Below are 20,165 nucleotides of genomic sequence, written 5' to 3'. Positions count from 1 at the left end.
TGGCTCCAGGCTGCTGCCTCGGGGCTTGCCAGCACCACAGCTGAGACCTGGCAAACTCAGCCCGTCCCCCTGGTGCACTGAGTGTCACCGAGAAACCTGTGCTCCATCCCCCAGTGCCCCATCCAGGGCAGACCCTGGCCAGCCCTTGGCATGGGGGACATGGCACCACCAGAGGGGGTTTCTCTTAGCCTGGGTGCCCTGCTGAGGGTGGAGAAGGTGGTCTTAGAGCCATTCCTGGGGGGCTGCTCCGCATGCATGCATGGGCATGGTGGGGCATGGCAGGGCACAGCTTGCCAATCCCAGCTGGGCATGGCAGGAGCATCACGGTGCCTTGAGAGGGATGTCCCTGCCCCACAGCATGTGTCCCTGTTGCACAAGTGGTGTTCCTGCCCCACGAGTGGCACCTTTGCCCCATGATGAGTGGCCCTGCCCCAGAAGGGGTGGCCCTGCACCACCAGTGCAAGCCAGGGCAGCCATGTCAGCAGTGTCCAGCCACTCCCAGGGGACAAGCCGGGCCACCTTGGGCGCAGCATGCTGGGTGAGGATACCCCTCACCCATGTGGCCGCATGCTCTCACCGAGCAGCTCTGGAGTCTCACCGTTCCATCTGTGGGGACCAGTTCAGGGACCCGCACGTGACCCCCATGTCCCTGAGATGGAGAGCAGTGCTGGTCCCTCACCCCAGCCCATGTTCAATGCCTTGGGGCAGAAGCAAAGGCCACGTCCTTGGGAGGCAGCAGTGGGAGGACACAGAGAGGCTTCCCCAGCCTGGCCACGGGCTTCGTCATCTCTCGCCGTGAATTATTCAGTGTGTGGCTCTGCTTGCAGTGCATCTGCTCCAGCCACACCCCCTCTAATGGCAAAAATCGATGGATTTTTAATTTCTCATGGCCGGAATGCTCCCGGCGGTGCTGCTCATGGGTCTTGTCCTTGCACAGCTGCCCCAGGAGATAGGGGGACCCAGCCTGGAGGGTGGTTTATCCTGAGCTCATTCCCATCACCTTCTTCCATGCATCTAGAAGGGTGCTGGACTACATGGTCCCACACGTGAGCCTGCGAGGTGCCTGCACTTCTGGGGTTCAGCCACCCCACACTGGTCCCGACCTGGGATGGGGGCTGAGGCTAAGTGGGATCCTCTGCCTCATGGCCAAGTCCTCAGACCTGCCTCCAGCAGACCTGCCTCCAGCGTCCATGGCCGGCCAGGATGAGGCAGACACATCCCTGTGGGGTGCGTGGCGATGGAGCCTGGCTGCCTGCGCTCTCTTGCCACAATCATGGGTGTGCTTGTGCAGGGAGCTGGTTGGAGCTGGTATGTATATGCGTGTGTGTGGCTAGGATCAGTGCATGCCCCTATGCACGGCCGAGCTCAGCGTACATGCATGTGCACGGCCGTGCTGGGCGAGTGCATGTTGCCCAAGGCCAGGAGTGGCAGGATCCTCGTGATTCTGAGCAGGGTTTGTCCTCAAGCCATCCATTTCCATCAGCTATTTCAAGCCTGAGCATTTCTCCAGCCATTAAGCTGAGTCCGTTACTCTAAGGCGCTTCAAGGACTTGCGTTCTCCTTGGACCTGCCCATGGTGAGCAAAGCTCACCCTGCAGGGTGCCCGCCGGAGACCCCTGGCAAAGAGGGGCTGGGGGCTGGTTTGTGCTGCGCAGGGGGGGCAGGACAGGTCCCTTTTGCAGGATCCTTGGGGCAGTTTGCACCAAGGGAGCCATGGGGCAGTGAAACCCCCCTTGAGCATGGCAGCCACGGGCTGTGCCTGCAAGCAGAACTTGCCATTTACTGGTTTCCTACCTATGTTGGGTGTTTTGCAAGGGCTGGGGGCATTGGCAGCGGCACGGGGGGGAAGCTGGTGGGTGGTCAAGGTCGAGGACTGCTGCAGGGCATGGGGAATTGCAGGGCTGGGCAACAGGATGGCTGCCCATCACTCAGAAGGGATGTGGGAGCAAGCAGGGCTGCAGGTAGCATTACTGGCTGGGCAGATGGGGGGGGGTTACTGCCATCTTGTCACCCCCTGCCAACATGGGGAGCTGGCAGGGACATCTCTCCAGGACAACGGGGCTGTGCAGGGGATGCTGCTGCCATGCTGGTCCTTGGGAGCTGGGAGAAGCATCAGCATCCCACAGGTGTCCAGCACTGGGGGAGCCCCTCTCCTGACCATGGGATGCAGGTGGGTACCCCCACCACAGCCAGACTCCCAACGTCCCCCAGGCCCCCTGGGTATGGCGCCAGGGCCCTGGCACCCACCCAGGCACCCACTCACCAGGAACACACTGTAAGGAGCCACAAAAAATGTTAAAATTTAATGCCTCAGCTAATGGGCTGAGCGGAGAGGAGCAGAAACCCAGAGAAAAAGGGCTGCTTTCCCATGGAAGGGAAGAGGCAAGTATGCCCAGCCCCAGGGAGCCCCTAATAGCTTCTGCCTTCCCAGCCCGCTCCACCTCAGGCTTCCTGGAAGAAGGGGAGCCCTTGCCGGCCCACGGCGGTGCCTGGCTGGTGGGACCCTGCTCCCCGCCTCACTGCATCCAGCTTCATAAAAGAGGTGCCTCACAGCTCCCATCAAAGCCCGGGACCAAGAGGCTGGTCATGAGTGCTTGTTGCTCCTGGTGGATGCCCCACAGGAGCCTGTGGTAGGTGATAGACCCTTCAGGGTGGGACCTTGTCCACGGGAGCCCAAGCTCCACTGTCCTCCCCCGCCACCCGCCTGTACCTCTACTGGTCCCCTCCCAAAATTATGGGAGACTGAGAACGGGGAGAGGTGCAGAAGGGCAAGTCGGGACATCTTGTGGCATTGCCTGGGTTTTTTGAGGTCTAGGGAGAAAGTAGGGACAGGCTCCGAACCTTGTGTAGGTTTAAAAAAAGCCACTGCCTGAAACGAGTCCTTTTTCCCTTGCCTGTAACAAAGTGGCGTCTCTTACCAGAGCGAGTGAGCTGCCTTGGCTGCTGGCTGCTCTCCCATCCTGCTCCTCCAGGTCTGAAGCTGTTGGAAGGGGTGATTTGGACACTGGGATGAATTTTCAGGCCTCCCTTTCAAATACACATGAAACGCTGGATGTGTGAGACCTGTCCTAAAGCACAGCTTTGCCTGCCCTCCCTCTGCACCTGCTTATTTGGGGACCTCCTGTCGTGTCTCAGCGCCCTGGCCCCATGGGGTTGTTTTGTCCCAGCCTAGAAGCAGCACCCCTTCAGTGGGAATTGGGAAGCCATTCCCAGCGATATAATCAGCGTGCCAAAAACACAGCACCTGACAACCCAAATAGTCCCAGATAAATCCCAACGGGGTGCGGAGCAGGGCCTGGAGGGGAGGCAGGAGGACCTGGCCAGGAGCTGCAGTGGCCACCACAGCCACCCTGGCTGGGGCAGATGGTCCTGACCAGGTTACCCAGTCCAGGGACACGGGATGGTGTGGGATGACAGCCCCAGTGGATTGCCCTCCCTCCCTGGGACACCAGGCTGTGGGTGCCCGCACCAGGCACCCAGCAATGGCAGGTGGAGGAGGAAGGACACCCATCGTGGGGAGAAGCACCTTGGGAGCATACCTTCCCCACAGCAGCGGACTGTGGTGGTTTTTTAAAATTATGAACAGCTGTACTTTTCACAGGTATTTGTACTCAGGGCCTTTACCTGCTGTATTTTTTATAGCTTGCTAAATAAGCAAACTTATTGCCAAGCCACTTGTGAGATACAGGGAGTGGTTGGGGTTTGCTGCACAAAACTTTCCCTCCTGTTCCAGAGTTGCTTTATTGCACTTGTAAAATACAGTTTAACCCCTTTTCATAGAGTTGTTTTACTTTAGGTGACACTGCAGTAAGATGCTTATTTATACATCTCATTCAGAATGAGTTACAGTTCAACTTGTGGCAGGAACAATACAAGGAGCTGGAAACTGATACACGGCTGGGTGCGAAGGGAAGCGTAGCCAGCTGCTGGGTTGGCCTTGGGCTCAAACTCACCCCGAAGGCAGAACCCAAACTATGCAAAACTGGTATAAAACAATTAAATGTGGTGAAAATTTGAATGTGTGATTTAATGAGCTGGAATCAAGGCTGGAGCTGTGCAGGAAGCTTTGATAAGAGGGCTTCAAATCACGTTCCAGTGCATTGCTCTGTGTGTTTACAATAAAAGTGGAGGCATAAACCATGCAGTAACAAATGATTTTCACAAATTCTGTTCCCTTGGTTTCCCAATACAGCCATTCAGCACCATGGTTTATTTTGCTTCCTTCTATTTTTTTAAAACATAAAGTTAAAAAAAAAAAAAAAAAAAAAAGGTTGAGGGCATCTCGCATCTTGGGGCTTATTCAGGCATAGTCCTGAGCCTTGCTGCCTCCCTCTTTAGGAAACAGATGGAGGAGCCCCAAATTAAAACATAAGGGTTGCAGACAGCCAGTGGTTAGGGTGACTACTAATTTTCTTTAAGAAATAGCCCTTCCAGCAATGGGCAGAGCCCCAGAAATGGAATAAAGGAGGCCCGGGGTCTGGCACTGCAGCGCTCCTGAACACACTCTTCCTTATGCTCCAGTGATGCTGGTGCCTGATGCTGGTGATATGTTGGCGGCATGATGCTGGTGGGTGATGCTGAAGGCTTGCAAAGCTCAGAGCTCACTCTCAGCCCCAAATCCTGTGCTAGAAGGTATTACATGCCCTTGGGTTTTGCAGGGGAGATAGGGCTAGAGGAGAAAAGCTCCCTATAAGGATCCAGCAGCCTGGCAGAAGGTTTCTCTTCTTCCTTTTGGTCCCCACCAGCTTGCTCTCTGCCTGCGGCACACCAGATCCCTCCTGTCCCAGCCCACGGAGCTGGAGCCACTTCTGTTTTGGAGAGCCACAGAAGAACCCCACCCCCAAACAACGCAGAGGTGGAAGGCAGAGCTTCAGGGCTTCGGAGGGAAGGTGTGCATGACCTAGCAGCTCCGTGTCCAGCAGCTGGTTTTCTCTACCAGCAATGTGCACCTCGGAGCACATGTCAACAAACAACCCTGTCGGAATAACAAATGGTGATAATAAGATTATCCTTTTAATGGTCACCATGGTAACCTGCCCTCTGCCAGCCAGCTGCAATATCTTGATGTAACCATTGCTGAGGTGGCGTCTCAAGGCAGTTCCAGCCTCAGTTAAAGACACTGGCAGGCACAGCACATCGCTTGGCTCAGCCTGGTGTTTTGGAGAGGTTGGAAGGGTTTTGGAGGTGTCAGAGGGGGTTCTGGAGGTGCTGGAGTGGTTGGAGGGGTTTTGGAGAGGTTGGAGGGGTCTCGGAGGTGTTGGAGAGATAGGTGTTGGAGATGGTGCTCTGCCTTTGGGTGCATATAGTAATTCAGCAGCACGTAGCAGCAAATGGATGTGACCCTCCTGTGCAGCCAGGCAGCCTCTACTCAGCTGCAAGCTGCACATAGTCTTCTTGGTGAGTTTTTACCAGCCTGCATGGCCCAGGAACAGGTTTCCACCCAGAGCAAAAGGCTGAGCAGGGTGAGCAGGACAAGGGGCTGTGTGGTCAGCATTCTCCTGAAAGCACGGAATAAAATCTGCCGTGCAAAAGACACAAGACTGCTCAACCATAAGCTTCTTGTTGAGCCTCGTGGTTAGTTACACCCCCCACGGAGGGTTTATTTTCTTCCCTCTTGTTTTGTTTAATCCTCTAATGTAACTGCAAGCATTTGCAATATCACCATATGGATACTGTTGCCTCTAAAGCGTATTAGCTGCTGGTTTCAGCAATACCTGTGACTGCAAATGTCACAGGAGAGTTTGGTGAACCGCAAGTATTTTCATCTGTATTAACTTCATGGGTTTGGGGCTCCAGTTGGTCCCACCTCCTTGTCTTCGTCAAGCAGCAGTTAGGGGCTGGATTTCCTTTTTGTAAATTCACCCGCTGTTCCAGATCTCTTCGTTACTGTCTTCTCACCCGACCACGTGTTAGAAAATCAAGGGCCACGAAGTAGTTAAAACTAGGGAATGGGAGGGGGTGTTGAGGCTGGGGGTTGCTCCCGCCTCGCATATTTTTCGGGAGTTAGAAAGACACGAGGCCAGTAAACACAGACGGCGGGCCCTGTACCTCTGCACCTCCCTTGGGAGGCGGGGGGCCGGGGGGCAGCACAGCCGTGCCTGGGGGTCGGGTCAGTGATCGCGGCCCAGGCACCGTACGCCCCCCCTCACGCGCCCGGCCGCTGGCACGGGGCCGCGCTCCAGCCCCGCCTCCAGGGGGTGTGGCCAAGTGAAGACACGCCCCCTCACCCGCCGCTTCCGGCTGGCCGGAAGGAAGTTCGCGCATGCGCAGAAGCGGCGGGGCGGGGCGCGGCGCGGCGCACCTCGGGCGCGCACCTTCCCCCCCCGTCCCCCCCCTCCCCGCCCCGCGAGGCGCCGCGCCCTTCTCCAAGATGGCGGCCGGCGGCGTGCCGCGGCGAGCTGCGCATGCGTCTTCCCCACCACCCGCCTCGGCTGCGATTGGCCGCGGGGGCCCGGCGACCGCTTCCGGCGGGAGGGCGGGGCGGGGCCGGCGGAGCCGCCTCCCTGCGCGGCAGGATGCGCCTGGCGTAGCTACCGGACGCCCCGACAGCCGCCGCGTCGAGCCCCGCCACGCTCCGCTCCCCTCCCGGCCCCGCCCGGCCCCGGCCCTCCGCCGCCCAGCGCCGCGCCCTCCCGGCCCGCGCGGGCCTGTCCTCCGGTGGCCCTTCCCAGCGCCCTGGGGCTCCCCGTCCCCGCCGGCCGGGGGAGGCCCGGGGGCTGGGAGGCGGCGGTTGCGGCGGCGGCTCTCTGGGCGGGGGGCCGCCCGCGGTGCCTGGGGCTCTGCGGCCGGCGGGGGGCTCGCTGGTGCATGGGCGGGGAGGCCCCGCCGCCGGCCGCCGCCGGCCATGACATGAGCGGAGCGCGGCGCCCTGCCTAGAGCCGCCCCGCGGGAGCCGCCGCCAGCCATGGTGAGTGCGGGCGGGGAGCGGGGCCGCCGCGGAGCCCCCCCCCCCGGCCCCGGGGAGGGGAGGTGGGGGGACCCCGCTGCGCTCCGGCGGGGCCTGCGGCCTGTCCCGGGCCCGCCGGCCCTCAGAGCCTGCCCCCGATGCGGGCAGCGGGCGGCCCGGCGCCTGCTGGGGGGAGCCGCCTGGGCAGCGGCCCGGCCGGGGGCTGCGGGCCCCGGAGGCCCCGAGGGGCCCTCGGGTGTTCGGGGAGGCCTGCGCCCCCGGAGCCGCCGGGCTGGCACGTTTTAAAAAGCCCTGAAGGCTTCCCAGGAGCGTGTGTGCCCGGAGGGTGTTGGGAAATACAGGGATTTTTCCAGTGCTAGCAGTGGGCTTGCTCTGGTCGCCTCCAGTTTAGCCTTGGAAAAGCTGCAGAAATAACCTGGATTCCCTTCTGTGCAGAGTGTAATTTAATTCTGCTGTAGATACCGGTCTTCAGCTGCTTTCCAGCAGCAGCAGCAGTCATAGCTGCATGCAGTCCTACCGAGAGATGCAGAGCTGAGATACGGCGTGCTTTGATTTGCACAATCTCTTTTTCTCTTGATAAGAAGCAGGAGAAGAATCTTTAATCCATCGGGTGCACGCACAGTCAGGCTTGCAGGGCTGGTAGGTGGAAATCATTCTTCAGGGGATCATGGTATTGCTCGCTATCGCCGTACCAAGTGCTGGCAGTGATGTGCTAAGTAACAACTGCTGTTCTTATTTTTCCCTTGTTCTACCTGCAGGGAAACATTAAATTCCCAGACTTACTGGGTTGGCAAAGGGAAGCCACAGACATGTACTTTACAGTTGATCAGTAAGTAGAGATGTGTTCAGCAGCCCCGGATCTGCTCATGGAAACTGCCTCCTCTCTCTCAGTCCCGCTGAGTGAAGGCAGTAGTTACTGATTTAGTTTACAACCACTTTCTAATTTAAATTGTCTTAAATAACGTAGGCTCAGGCCTTGCACCTCTGGTCTTCAGGAAGCTGGGATCTTGGTTTGCAGTTGTGAATTTGCTTCACCCAAGAGCCAAAATAATCACATCTGCGCGTTGTTTGATGTGCTCCTGGTACGCTGTTGCTAGTTTACTGAAACCTTGCTCTCTGTAGCTCATCTAAGTTGAATTTCATTAGTCCCTGTGAGAGGCTTTGCTGCTCCACATGGTGTCTGCTGGGGTGGGATATGGCCTCCTAAATAAATACAGTAGCAGCCTGCTACTACTGGGTCTGCGTGCATGAGGGATGTACCTACCTGCTCAGGATGGACTCCTGACTTGTCTGTCATGTGTCACAGATCTCGCTGAATTTAACTTTGGCCAAAGCTAGAGCAAAAATTCTTTAGGTGAATACCCCAGGTTGAATAAGATGAAAAAATACTGTGGTTGAATTTGGAGAAATTGGTAGACCAGTTGTATATAACAAACTGTAGATCTGCATGCGGAAAGAAGTTAGAGTTTTGTGCTTCAGGGTGTGCACCAATAATTACAAGTGACAAAAGGACTTCTTAGTTCTTCCCTTGCCTTCGTGCAGGCGTGCACGTTTATCCTCCTGAGTGACATCTTTTGTTTTTTTCCTTGAACATTCGATATTTGGTTCAGCTACAAGCCAGGTACTGGCTCTGGAAGTTGAGAAGCAGTCATCGGGCTATACTGCAGAATTTACTGGTGTAACTCATCATGTGACTACTGTGCAAGATTTTCCTTATGTTCCCATTTCCTTGGAGCTTACAGATGGGCCTGTTCTGCTAGCGTACCCTCCTTCCTGGAAACAGTTGGATAAGTGTGAAGATGAGATGCTGTAAGCCATACTGGGAACAAATAAAACACAATTAAACTCTGCTGTCAGAAATACAGACTTGTGGAAGTAGATTTTATTAGTTGAAGTTGAATTGGGTTGATACAGAAGGGAGTAAGCAATGAGTGCAGTAATGAGTTAAAGCTTGATTAACTGGGAAGGAATGTTAAGAACAAACTGTAAAGCCAGAGCTCTCAGTAAAGGCAGGAGGGGAAACTGGTGATGTGCAGCATACTCAGAAACTGCATGCGTGTCATAGAACAGGTGCCAGTTCAGTGTCCTTAGATGCAACTAATGGCTCAGAAATCTTATGCCACCCTTAGAAAGCTGGTTAGTTTCACAGGAAGCTTGAATCATTCTTTTGCTTTCTGAGGTATTTGTGAAGAGCAGCCCTGCTGCTGCGTCAAGCCTTCTGCACGTTGTATGTGTGTGGTGGTTATTACATGCTTGTGGCATGTCAGACGACTAATGCACATTGAGTGTCCACTAAATAGTTCTTGTACAGCATCCAATTTGAGGCTTTCTGTGAAAAGGTGAGTCAGCACTGATGTCCTATCTTTATAGAGAAAGTAGGGTATTGTGAAATACAGGCTTCTCAAGTGGATTTCTGTGGAGGCATGTTAACCTCTAAACACAGAGTAACAAGCTCCAGCTTAGGCACTCAGGTGGCACTCTTAGAGTGTTTCTCTTCTTTTAATAGACCACAAAATATTAATGTTTTGTTGGTCAACTTTTAGGAATCCTTCTAGATGATTTTAGCAAACAGCTTGAAAATAAATACTGTTCGTGGAAGTAATCCTCGAGTGCATTTGTGTTTTGCATCCTAATAAGCTATGCATTTCTCTCATCACTCATTCTTTCATCTTTTTCCTGTTTCTGCTAGCGAAGATGAACCATCTCTGAAACTGTCAGATCCCAGTTGTAATCTCCTGAGCATACCAGTCACCTGGCAAGTGTGTTAGTAACTCCCATGTGAGGTTGGAAGTCAGGTGATTACCTCCTAGCAAATGTATTCTTCAATTATGTGTGATTTGTATCCTGCCAGCAACTGGAAGAACAGCTCAGGAAAGGGGACTTTTTTCAGGAAATGCTGTTGTGTTAGGTATCAGATTTAAAGGTGTCATATGAAGTCAACCCTTCAGTCAAGGAACTGCAAACAGGCTTCTCAAACATGTTGGCTTTAGTTACAAAACAAGTCCCACTTCTTTCAGCTTATCACTAGGCCTCATGAGCGTGTAGCAAAGTGGGAATCAGACAATAGAAGTAGCAGCAGCAGATCCAAAGAAGCTCCCGTCCCTGTTCTGCCTGAAGCAAATCGAGCTTGCAAAAATGGAAGTAGGCAGTGGGCGTGTGTAGCTTGAATCTAAGTTTTCTACAGCAGCATCCTAGCTTTTACCTTATAGGCCTTGTTATTACCTTCCAATTTTTTTTTAGCGGTAAGCGCTGTCATTTTCTTATGCTTGAAGCTTCCTTTGGAGACCTGCAATGGTTTAAACCTTCCATTTGCTGAGGAATAAAGTATGTCTGGATTGCAGCATATCTAGCCAGGTAATGCTGGTGAGCTGTGGATTATTTTGGCACTGTTGGTTGCCAAGGAGCTTGCTACTGAATTACCAAAATAGCTCGTGTTTATTATGTATGCCAGTGTAGCTGAGCTGGTGGCCTTAAGGCCCAGATCAGGTCTGTGGGCTGTGAACCATTCCTGCGGTTTTGGGACCACTGCCGATGGCTACTGTGCAAGGGGGCTGAGGACATCGTTGTGGCAGGAGGCAGCAGCAACTTCCTGCTTTTGCAGAAAAACCCTGCCTGGCTGTCCCATTGTGCCAGAGATGCTTAAGTCACGTTTGGGCTGCTGCCGCCCGTTCGTGAGGCAGGTGATCTATGGGACTGCGTTGCCAGAAGAAGAGATGGAGAAAAGAGGGTGAAGCTGAAGAGGGTGTGCTGTGGCGGGCAGGAAGCGCTCGCTCATAGTGAGGTGGCCTCTGCTTGCGGAAGGTTTTTGAGACCAAGAGGGAGCTGGAGCGTGTCGTCCCCTCCCCCCGGCAGTGCCTGCTCTGACACTGCCGGCTGATGTGCAGCATCAAAACTAGATGGCTGTGGTGTAGTAGACTGAAGTTCTGTCAGCTTTCTGTACGTCCCCTTAAAGTACATAGCTTAAAAATAAAAGTCAACCCTTTATAAAACCATTCGAACTCCATCTACTGAGTAGGCAAACAAGAGAATAGGAACTTCGAAGTTCTGACCTCAGCTCCAACATTGGGCTTCCTTTTTGGGCCTTCAAGTCACATCATAACTTGCTGTGCCCCTTCATTATTCCTGCTTTATTAAACCGTGAGACGGCAGCTGAGACTTGCCGCTGGTGAGCTGTCACACACATTGATTAGCTCTGCAGCAAAGCCTGTGTGGCACCGTGTGGTGTGAGGCTCTGCCCGCTGTGACCCCTGCGGCAGCACCCTCTGCCTCAGCTGGCCCTGGTGAAGCTCAGCCTGTACGGCACTGCTGGCAGTTAGGAGAAAGGGGAATCGGAATGGAGTTTGTAGCAGGGAAGCTCATCCCGAGCATGGCTGTTAAGGATGCTTCCCCCAGGATGAAAGATTTTTTTCCGACGAAAATAGCGAATTTAGCAGAATGGTTATACGCAATGCCTTTCAGGATCTATAATAATTACATGTGCCACATTTCAAAGACCTGGGTAGCCAAATGTAGGCGGTATTATCTCCAGTTGGACTAAGAGGTATTAAGGCAAAATTGTTGAGCCTCAAGGTCCACTAAACTACCTTGGAAAGCTGCTTACTGCTAGATGATGAGCATGGCAATCCGCTGATAGATGAATGTTGCTTATTGCGATTATTTTAGTAGAAAAGCATTAAAAGCTGGCATGTACTGCTACTAAGCTCATGCAGTGGGGCTCCATGCTGCGAAGAGATCGCTCAGTGTCCGGATACCTAAAAGCTCTGAGGAATTTGTGTTTGGTTATTTTAATGCATGTTATGAGGTGTTGCCATTTAGATCGGGGAGAAGGAGCTGCTGTTATTGTTACTGTATTTCTTAATGTGTGTTAGTATATGCAGAGTAGAAAAACATGCAGCTTTTATATGTGTGGGCTGATACCTGTCTGCTAGAATAATGTGTCCTAACATTATCCTTCATAAGTCAGCAGATACTTCCTGTTAGTAACTGCGTTTGTATTTGGGTCACCGCTGGTTTGGCCTTCTCTGCATCCCAGGTGTTGACACGGCAGTCTTCTGCTTTTGGAGAAATAAAATGTTTGCCAGCTTTGTTTTGTCAAAATAGAATGCTTAGAATACCATCTATAGAGGCAAAGTGCATAGCATGTGCCTGTTCTTTTGTGAAAGTGTTGTTCCAACAAAAGCGTAAATACTAAGTTTGGTAGAGGAAAGCCATTGCCTTTTTATGATTATGATGTTCAAGAAGTTGCTTACTCATCTGGGCAGCTCTTGGGGCTCATTTCTGTGGCCAGAAATGGAATGGGTCCTCTGGTGAGAGCCTCTGTCCTCTGGCAGGTTGGGAATGGGGCATCTTCTCTGAGCCTGGGCTCAGGAGCACCTATGGTTTATGGAATGTGTTTCTGTGGTGAAGCAAGTTTTTCCCGTTCTTACCTTCTCCCCATCCACGTGTCTTACTTCTTTCTTTATCCACATTTCTGTTTTCCATTTACAGTTAGGATCGGAAGCTTTCGCTCTTCTGGCAACATCACAAACTCCTTACTTTCCGCCCCCCCCCCCCAATCTTCCCTGTTCCCTCACCTATGGGGATCATGCCCAGAATAAATTTATTTTATCATTTCCCAGCCATTTGAATTCATGCTGCAAATTATCTTTTATTTATTTCGGCATCTCCAAGTTTGTGGCTGGGTCTGCAAGTCCATCTGTATTTTTAGCAGTTTGACTTAATATTTTATTACAGCTTTAATTGCAGCATGAATTTCTTCCCAGGAGGGATTGTCGTGATTCCTTTTTGTCCCCTCTTTTGAGAAAGGAGCATACTCATCTGTTTTGTATACTGGCTTGTCAGGATGCCAAAGTCAGCATTGAACGCAGGGGCTGCAGCCTTCCAGAAGAGAAGAGTGAGGGTTTTTTTCCATACAGGAGAGGGTTTTGTCAGAAAAATCTGTGTTGTGCTTGGTTGATTCTCTCCTGCTGCAGTGGGTAAAAACAGAACAGATTGCTTCTGAGTAGCAATACTCCCTAGTCCTTTTCTTTGGGATTAAGGGCAGGTTTTTTTCTCTGAAGTTTTGCTTGGTGGTGTTTTGGGTTGTTTTCCCCTTGGAGTAATAGCTGGTGTCTAAGAACAGTGTGTTTAAAGTCAAGGTCTGGAAGGGATACAGTAATGACAGCTATGCTGTAGTGGTTAGATTTGTTGTTCCCCATATCGTTACCCTGTTCCTTCGCTTATGGGTGATAAGACTGAATTTTCTGCAATTCCTTGGCTTTCTTTTTGCAACTGTTAAAGAAAAAAAAAAAAAGGGATGACGATGTGATCTATGGCCTGTAATCTCTGATGTGCAACCATGAGGTGCTCGGGAGCAAATCTGTTTCTGCTTCCACCATGGCTGAGGGCTGCACCAGCAGCTCCTCTGATCCCACCAGCAACCCAGGAGAAGCAGTGTTTTGTGATGGGGAGAGGTGAAGGAGGAAAAGGCTGCTTTGCAGCAGTTTCAGCGGCTTTTTCTTGTTTCCTGCTGGCACTTGATGAGGCGGGCCAGGTCATGTTGACCAAAGTCTAGTTATGCTTCAGCCTGTCAGAGCTCCCCAGTCCTGGGGCAGATAGCCCTGTGTCCGCCTGTCGGAGCCCCCCGGTCCCAAGATGGATAGGATAGCCCTGTGTCCACCCATTGGAGCCCCCCACCCCAGTCCCAGGGCAGATAGCCCTGCAACCATCCCTGGAGGCTGCACACGATGTTGCCCCAGAGCTGCAGGAGATGCAGGAGTGAGAGGCAGGCTGCTGTTGTGAAATACCCCCAAGTGCAGAAGCATTGCAGATATCAACATCTTGTTTTTAAGTGGACTAGATGTTCTTCCTGCATGTGCTGTCCTTTGGAAACATTTAAAATGGGGGGGGGGGGGGGGGGGGGGGAAGTCTAGCTGAGTTATTCCCATGGTGTTATCCATGATAGTTTCATTATACAGTCTTAAGTGCCCAACACAAGTTTTAATGCTCTTGCCAGGAATTAAATTTGCAATATTGCAGGTGTGTTTTTTTTCCCACCCCCCCCCCCTCTTTTGACAAGGAGTGAGGGTCATGTATCTTATTTTTGTGTAGTGTGATCATACGTCCTTGGCAATCAGGTCCAGCTGGTGTAATACATTGCGTAAGGTATAATCCTTCTCCCAAGTTTACGATAAACCTTGCACTGATGTCACATTGCATAGTCTGGTGTTGGGAGTTTTTCTGCAAGGTAATAGACTTAATCCTGCCAGGCAGAAGTGGGTGTCGGAGAACTACCTGGAAAATGAGCAGCTGGGATGTGTCAGTGCAGTTAAAAATTCAGCAGGTTCAAAGATCTGTAGATGGAGCTGCATCTGAAGTGCCACTTTAAGAAATATGCTGAATAATTGTTTTCTTTTTACATTTGCTTTCTTTTTTGCTTGTCCTGGCGCTTTCCATTTCCCACTTTGCATATGTACATACTTTCAGAGACTCCTTAAGGTAGGATTGCAAACAACTGCAATTCAGAGTGTTTGTCTAGGTATTGTGAGTTGTCTGTAGGTTGAGCAGCTTATATGTGGCTTTGCAGACGGTAAAGCATTTGAGAAGTGTTTCTAAAAATCTGTTAATGCATCTTGGAAGGCTTGGTGCTGATATGCAAGCATGCCAGGTTTATGACTCCTATGCTTAGCATCTTTTTTTCTAGTCTCTTTGGTCAAAGCAGCTGCCACATTTGGACAAGTGCTTAAGAGCAAGCTTTTTAGCATTTTTAAGTATCATATATCCATCTGTAAGAGCCAGAATAGTGTTCTTTGTAGGAAGACTGTTGAAATTTGTATAGGTGTGTTTTTTAAAAGTCTTCAACTAGAAAGGCCATACTTTGTACCTTTCATAAGTTCATTTTATGTGCTGCTGCTTGTCTGTTGTTCTGGACCATTTGAGTAAGAAGTTGCAAGCATTTTTCTTAACACGTTTTTATTTCTATGGATGATTTTTATAAGGACTTTTTTATTCCCTCCACAAATACCCTCCCCCACCCAACATACTTATGCTTAAAATAGTGTGGCTGTGGGATCTTTCTGACCTGCCTTTTTACAACTTGGGTTACTTCACCTAAAACAGCAGGGGAAGTGTTACCTCAAAATCAGTTAAGTTGCATGTGTTTGTTTGGGCCAGCCCTGTGGTTCTGTTTGTGCAAGCCTAGATTTGCTTATGCAGAGAAAAGGGAAGTGATTTGTGACTTGTGACTGTGGTCCTGGCACTCATGCACGAGCATCGCCGCATAGGAAAGGATGGGATCTCCCTCGAGGTGTGGCAGGCTCGATGGAAGCTTGGGAACCCAGCAAAGGGAGCGTGTGAGGGGAGAAGACAGACCCAAACACTGAGATTGCAAAACTGTTGCCTTTAGAGATGCAAGCTTCTAGACTTCACTGGAAGACTCTGAGTTATTTCTGTACTCTGGGAGAGAACCATAGTCACCTTGCAGTGTTTCAGCATCTGTGAAGTGACATGTGGCTAGCTGACTGCCCTCAGCAGATGACCAACCTTGTGGGGTGTCCATCTGAAGACCCTACTGTGACTTTATGGCTTGGTTTTTTCTCATTATACCTAAACAGAAAATTTGTTATCGGTGATGGCAGTGGCTGAGAACTGTCTGAACAGAGTGTCTACTGAGGAAAGTCTAACAACTGTAGCCAAATTGTCAAATTTAAGTCCTAAGTCCAAAAAGTGCCACCTGTACCCACCTGGGACCCCTGTGCTAGGGTGATACGCAGTTGGTATGGTGCAGAATATTGATCTCAAGTAGTCTGCTTTGGATACTTCTGCACTTCTCATCTGCATATCATTATTTTAGCAACTACTTGTTTGGGGAAATAATGTGTTGCTAAGTCTTTTCCAGCAGCTGAACTGCAGTAAATCGATTGGCAAGTCAGGAGTGCATGGCCAGCCCACCTTCCCCTGGCAGCGGGGGCCCGCAAATTGCTCTTGTGCTTGTCCTCAGCAAGAGTGTGGCTTGTAATGGCACTGTGTCTAAATCTTACCTTGCTTATGACAGCTTGCGATGATTATTTTATGCCTTTGGTGGGTTTCTAAGAGCTTCTAGGTGTTGAATTTTAATGCTTTATGCATTCTGTGTTTCCATCTAATGAACATCTTTTCTGAACAGCAAAGCAAGCAAAGCAAAATGCTTGGTGAAGGACATGCTGGCTACTGGACCTGATGGTGTCGATTCAGAGTTACCGGTTTAGAAAGAATCAGACCTGGACATTTGAGCCTGTTAGTCAGAGTTCAGCCTTAAAACCTGAAGCCTGGTTAACTGAACCTGCCTGTACAAGAAGATTTAAGAAATAAGATCCCTTAAGTATTCAAAAAGGTGCCTGATTACTTGTATAGCAGGCAGTGTTTACAGGTAAGATGATCTCTTTATCCTGTTTGAGAAATCAGATTACCACTTCTGGCTCTCAATAGCCTGTTCCACACATCAGTGTTCAGCCTGTGGTCGTTTTGGGGCCTTAGCTGATATTTAAGTAAAATGCATTGATTCCTGAAGCGCAGTCTGGGGTTTCTGAAGTGATGGGTTGTACAGGCAGAAGGGCCTTGAGCACCTCTGGTGCTGGATGTCGGCTTTGTTGCAGCCAGGAGATCGAGGGTAGCATGAAGCCTTTATTCCTCCCGCAGATTGCCTTGAGGTAGAACAATAAGTCATTTCTTTTATGGTATTTTTTTGCTGAAATTGTGGTACAACAGAAATGAGTTTACAAAATCTCATCTCATTAGTGAGCTGCCAAAGCTGTGACCCTTGAATCGAATGAACCAGATAAGTGGGATGTATTCTGCAGCCAGGAGGTCTCTTGAAATGGCACCAGGAGCCTGAACTGTTCTCAAAGCACAGAGTGAAGCTGTCTAGTTTCGGTTCATTAAACCACAAAAACATCTCTGAAATGCAACGAGGAAACCAAGAATAAAGACTGAGCCTTGTCGTCTTGATACCATCAGCAGTGTGCTGCCAGGGAGCACGTATGGTGCAGGGTCTGTGTGCTGTCTCCCAATTTAAGGTCTCTGCGTGAGTTACGCTGATAAGGAGACACTGGGAATGTGTGAAGCCCCGGACTTGTAAAATCATTAGTTGGAAATGATTAAATATAGTAGGTAACACCGCCTTTGAGCTGCAGAACTCTGCCTCTCAATAGTATGCGTTCATCCTTTCTAGAGGATGTGCTGGGTTTTGTACAAGTTCTTAAAAAACACTTCATAATTCTACTTCTATTGCTAAAAGTAATAATGCACTTCTTTCTTGAACTTGGTTGCATCGAGTGACCCAAGGCTGTTCCAAAGGTTCACTGAAGTGGTGATAATATCTGTGCTTTGCAGGTAGCTGCCAAAAAAAAAAAAAAGGCCTTTGTGACCTTCACAAGCAGACTTAGAGTGACCACAGTCTTTCTGAGAGTGTAGTTACTAATTTATGTGTTCATTATCATATTATGTTAGGGCTTGGGCAGGAAGGGGCTCTGAAAGACACCCTGGTAATTCTTAAATGAGTAAATTAGTACCTTAGCACATATGCATGTTGGTTAGGTATGTGTACTATTAAATTAGTCTCGATTGAGTTTCCTTAAAAATTATCTACAACAGTAAACCCAAAAAATTATAATTATAGAAGGAAGAAAATTCAGCAGCTAAAGTGTGGTGGTTTGTATTTGTCTGTGTATAACTGTACTGTTAAATAACTGTGCAAAATTGGAAGCAGAAGGCTCCCAGGTGGAAGAAGATGGGACAGTGTAACTTAGCAGAGGCAGGGTGATGATGAGTTATTTTATACTAGCAGCTGCCATTGTGTTGTGTGTGTGATTTTTCTTTTTTCTTAACCATATTCACTGGCTTGTTGGTGGCATTATAGCAATTCCTGCTGGGAATGCTGCAAGCAGGTTTCACACTGCTCTCCTGCAGTCCCTCCTCTCCTGGAAGAGTTGCTCATTACGAGCACAAGCTGGTAGATGTAGCTGATACTCACTTTAGCAGAGCTGCATAAGATGTGGTAAGATCCAAATCTCGATAAGCAAGAGGAGGCTGAATTGTGCTGGGCGGTGTGTCTTGTACTGGTGATGGTAGGAGACATGGTGGGTAGGAAGGGGACATAGATGCAGGCTCAAAAAAAATTAGGAAGCCAGGGCTGTGCTGGGAAGCGATCTGCATTTGCTATCAATATCTGGTGTAGGGAGGCTTTATGGGCTGGTAGGTGTTAGATGCAGTGTGAAAAGTGCTTCAGCAGTGCAGGTATTGAAGGCAAGGATGGAACAAGAGTGGGTGTCTGAATTAAATACACGATGGGGTGCAGAGGGGTGGTGAGTAACAGTTCCTGAACAGAAAGACATCCCGTCCTCTTTAAATATAGAGATGCTGAAGGGGGTTTAGATCGGTGGTGAGGGCTTCTGGGGTTCAGCAGTGCAAGTGTTTCTCCTGCTTGCCACTGAAGGAGGTGTTAAGGTTCAGCTTGTGTGGTGTAAAATCCATGCTTCCACATCAAAGGAAGGCGTTCCAGTGCTGCCTGGGGGATGGCTGAAGTCACTTTTGTAATGTTGCAACTGCAGTTAACATCTTATTAGAAAAAGCTTTGTAGAGGAATCACCTTGATTTTTGTCTTGGAGTGATAACCATTTCCAAACACATTTAAAAAAAAAAAATAAACAGGCCTAACCCTCCTTGTAATTTGTCATCTGCCTGAGTTGCCATATTTAGAGAATCGTCTCTGTGATCGATATTCTACCGAGCTGTTAATAGCAAACACTAAAAGGTTAACAGCTTGTGTTTTTATGGCAAAGCATTAGTGAAAAGCTTTCCTCTAAAAGAAACAATTGCTTTGGAGAATGTAAAATGAATTAAAAAGATAGGAAGTGAACTCTAAATGAAAGCACTTCAGGAGAAAATTGAAATAGCTTTAGAAAGTGCTTTCATATCTTCTAAAATGATCAGGTATTTGAAGGGGTGGGTGGGGTTGTCTCTAGTTATATGCAAACTAAAATCAGTGTTGTATCTTCTATTAAATATGCAGTGTCTGAATTGCAATCCAAAATTCATTCCTCTGTTCTTCGTCAGAGTAGGACAGGTAGCTTGTTCTACCTGAATGCTTTAGTCTGCAGGCTAAACTGAACTTGTTACGGAGTCCTGGTTTAAGCAGCAAGGTACAAAGGTTTCGCTTCTCTAGAGCTTTATTGAGGTGCGGTGAACTGGAGTTTGAACAGCCTAAAATGCAGTAAGCTGGCAGCTACTAAACTATTTTTCTCATTAATCAAGAGAAATCTGTTAATGGCTCATACATCTTAAAATGTAATTGAATGGTAGCCCTGAAATCAGCTGGCACATCCAGGTTTTATAGATCCTTCTTTTGTACTTTGGATGGAGAATGTCTTTGGATGTGCAAGTTCTTGGTAGCAGATCTCATAATTTCTATCAAAATAGGAAGTTGTAGTCTCAGCTGTGAATCTGTTGTCTTTCTGGTTGTGTGAGGAGGGTGTTAAAAGTTGAACCTCATACATAAATGGTATGAGTAAGCAGCTACACAGCTCAGGTTTGGTAACTGTAGTGAAACACCTTTAGCAAACTTAGAGGCAAAAATGGATATGGTAAGGATTGAAAGGGGTGCTCTCCCACCCTGATCCATATCAAGTCATGCTCAGATCAGGTGGGGCAGTTCCAGGGACAGCAGACATGCGACAGACCTGACCCTTGCCCGGTCCCTGCAGCACAAACTCAGCATAGCACAGCTGCAGTTAACAGCACCTATTTTGGGGAGAATGGGCTGTGAGATGCTATCCTGGAAACAACTTCTAGGTGCAAGGATGGGTGTCCTGCTGGAACACAAGAATTTGTAGCTGCTGGTGCACTAGCATTTAGACCCACTACTTTCATGTGTCACTAACTTCTTCACCTAACTGAGCTGTGACCGAGGACATCGTCTGTGGCTGGAGGATCTGCTGAATCTGGCAACTATAATCCTCCCTGCGGGTCAGAGCTCACTGCAAGCAGCATTCATAGAATTCAGTATATATTTCTCAAATGGTTGACAGAAGAGAGCAAATGGTATTTCCCAGTGGTTCGGTCCCACCCTGGGAGAGGCACTGGGGTGGGGGTGGAGGGGGTCAGATTTTACAACTTGTGAAAGCGGTGGGAAGTATTCCTATTTTAATAGTTGAGTATTTTGTAATGCCTTATGAGGGTGAGGCAAACTGCTCTTACCCAGAAAGCATGTAGTAAATTCTAGTAGCGATGGTCCAGACTTCACGAC

At 49.7% G+C, this 20,165-nt stretch overlaps 1 protein-coding gene and 1 long non-coding RNA gene across 5 annotated transcripts in view; both read left to right on the top strand.

Annotated features, from left to right (window-relative positions):
* The first annotated feature begins 6,543 nt into the window (after positions 1-6,543).
* Positions 6,544-20,165, top strand: part of XPO6 (exportin 6) — a 55,857-nt gene continuing 42,235 nt past the window's right edge. For 2 of the 4 annotated variants that reach the window (XM_055707168.1, XM_055707165.1), the window contains exon 1: positions 6,545-6,907. In XM_055707168.1, the coding sequence (XP_055563143.1) occupies positions 6,905-6,907 (3 nt within the window). In that variant the 5' untranslated portion in view covers positions 6,545-6,904. Of the gene's footprint in view, positions 6,908-20,165 lie in introns of all 4 variants that reach the window. The other 2 variants (XM_055707166.1, XM_055707167.1) reach the window with 2 other exon arrangements.
* Positions 6,918-12,407, top strand: LOC114015258 (uncharacterized). The gene is made up of 3 exons (XR_003559083.2): positions 6,918-7,546; positions 7,666-7,736; positions 7,875-12,407. It is a non-coding gene; the product is annotated as an uncharacterized LOC114015258 (long non-coding RNA).

The sequence above is a fragment of the Falco cherrug genome, chromosome 4, assembly GCF_023634085.1.
Source record: "Falco cherrug isolate bFalChe1 chromosome 4, bFalChe1.pri, whole genome shotgun sequence".
NCBI classification, from domain to species: Eukaryota; Metazoa; Chordata; class Aves; order Falconiformes; family Falconidae; genus Falco; species Falco cherrug.
The sequence above is the reverse complement of the archived record's forward strand: the minus strand, read 5'-3'. Positions and strand labels throughout refer to the sequence as shown.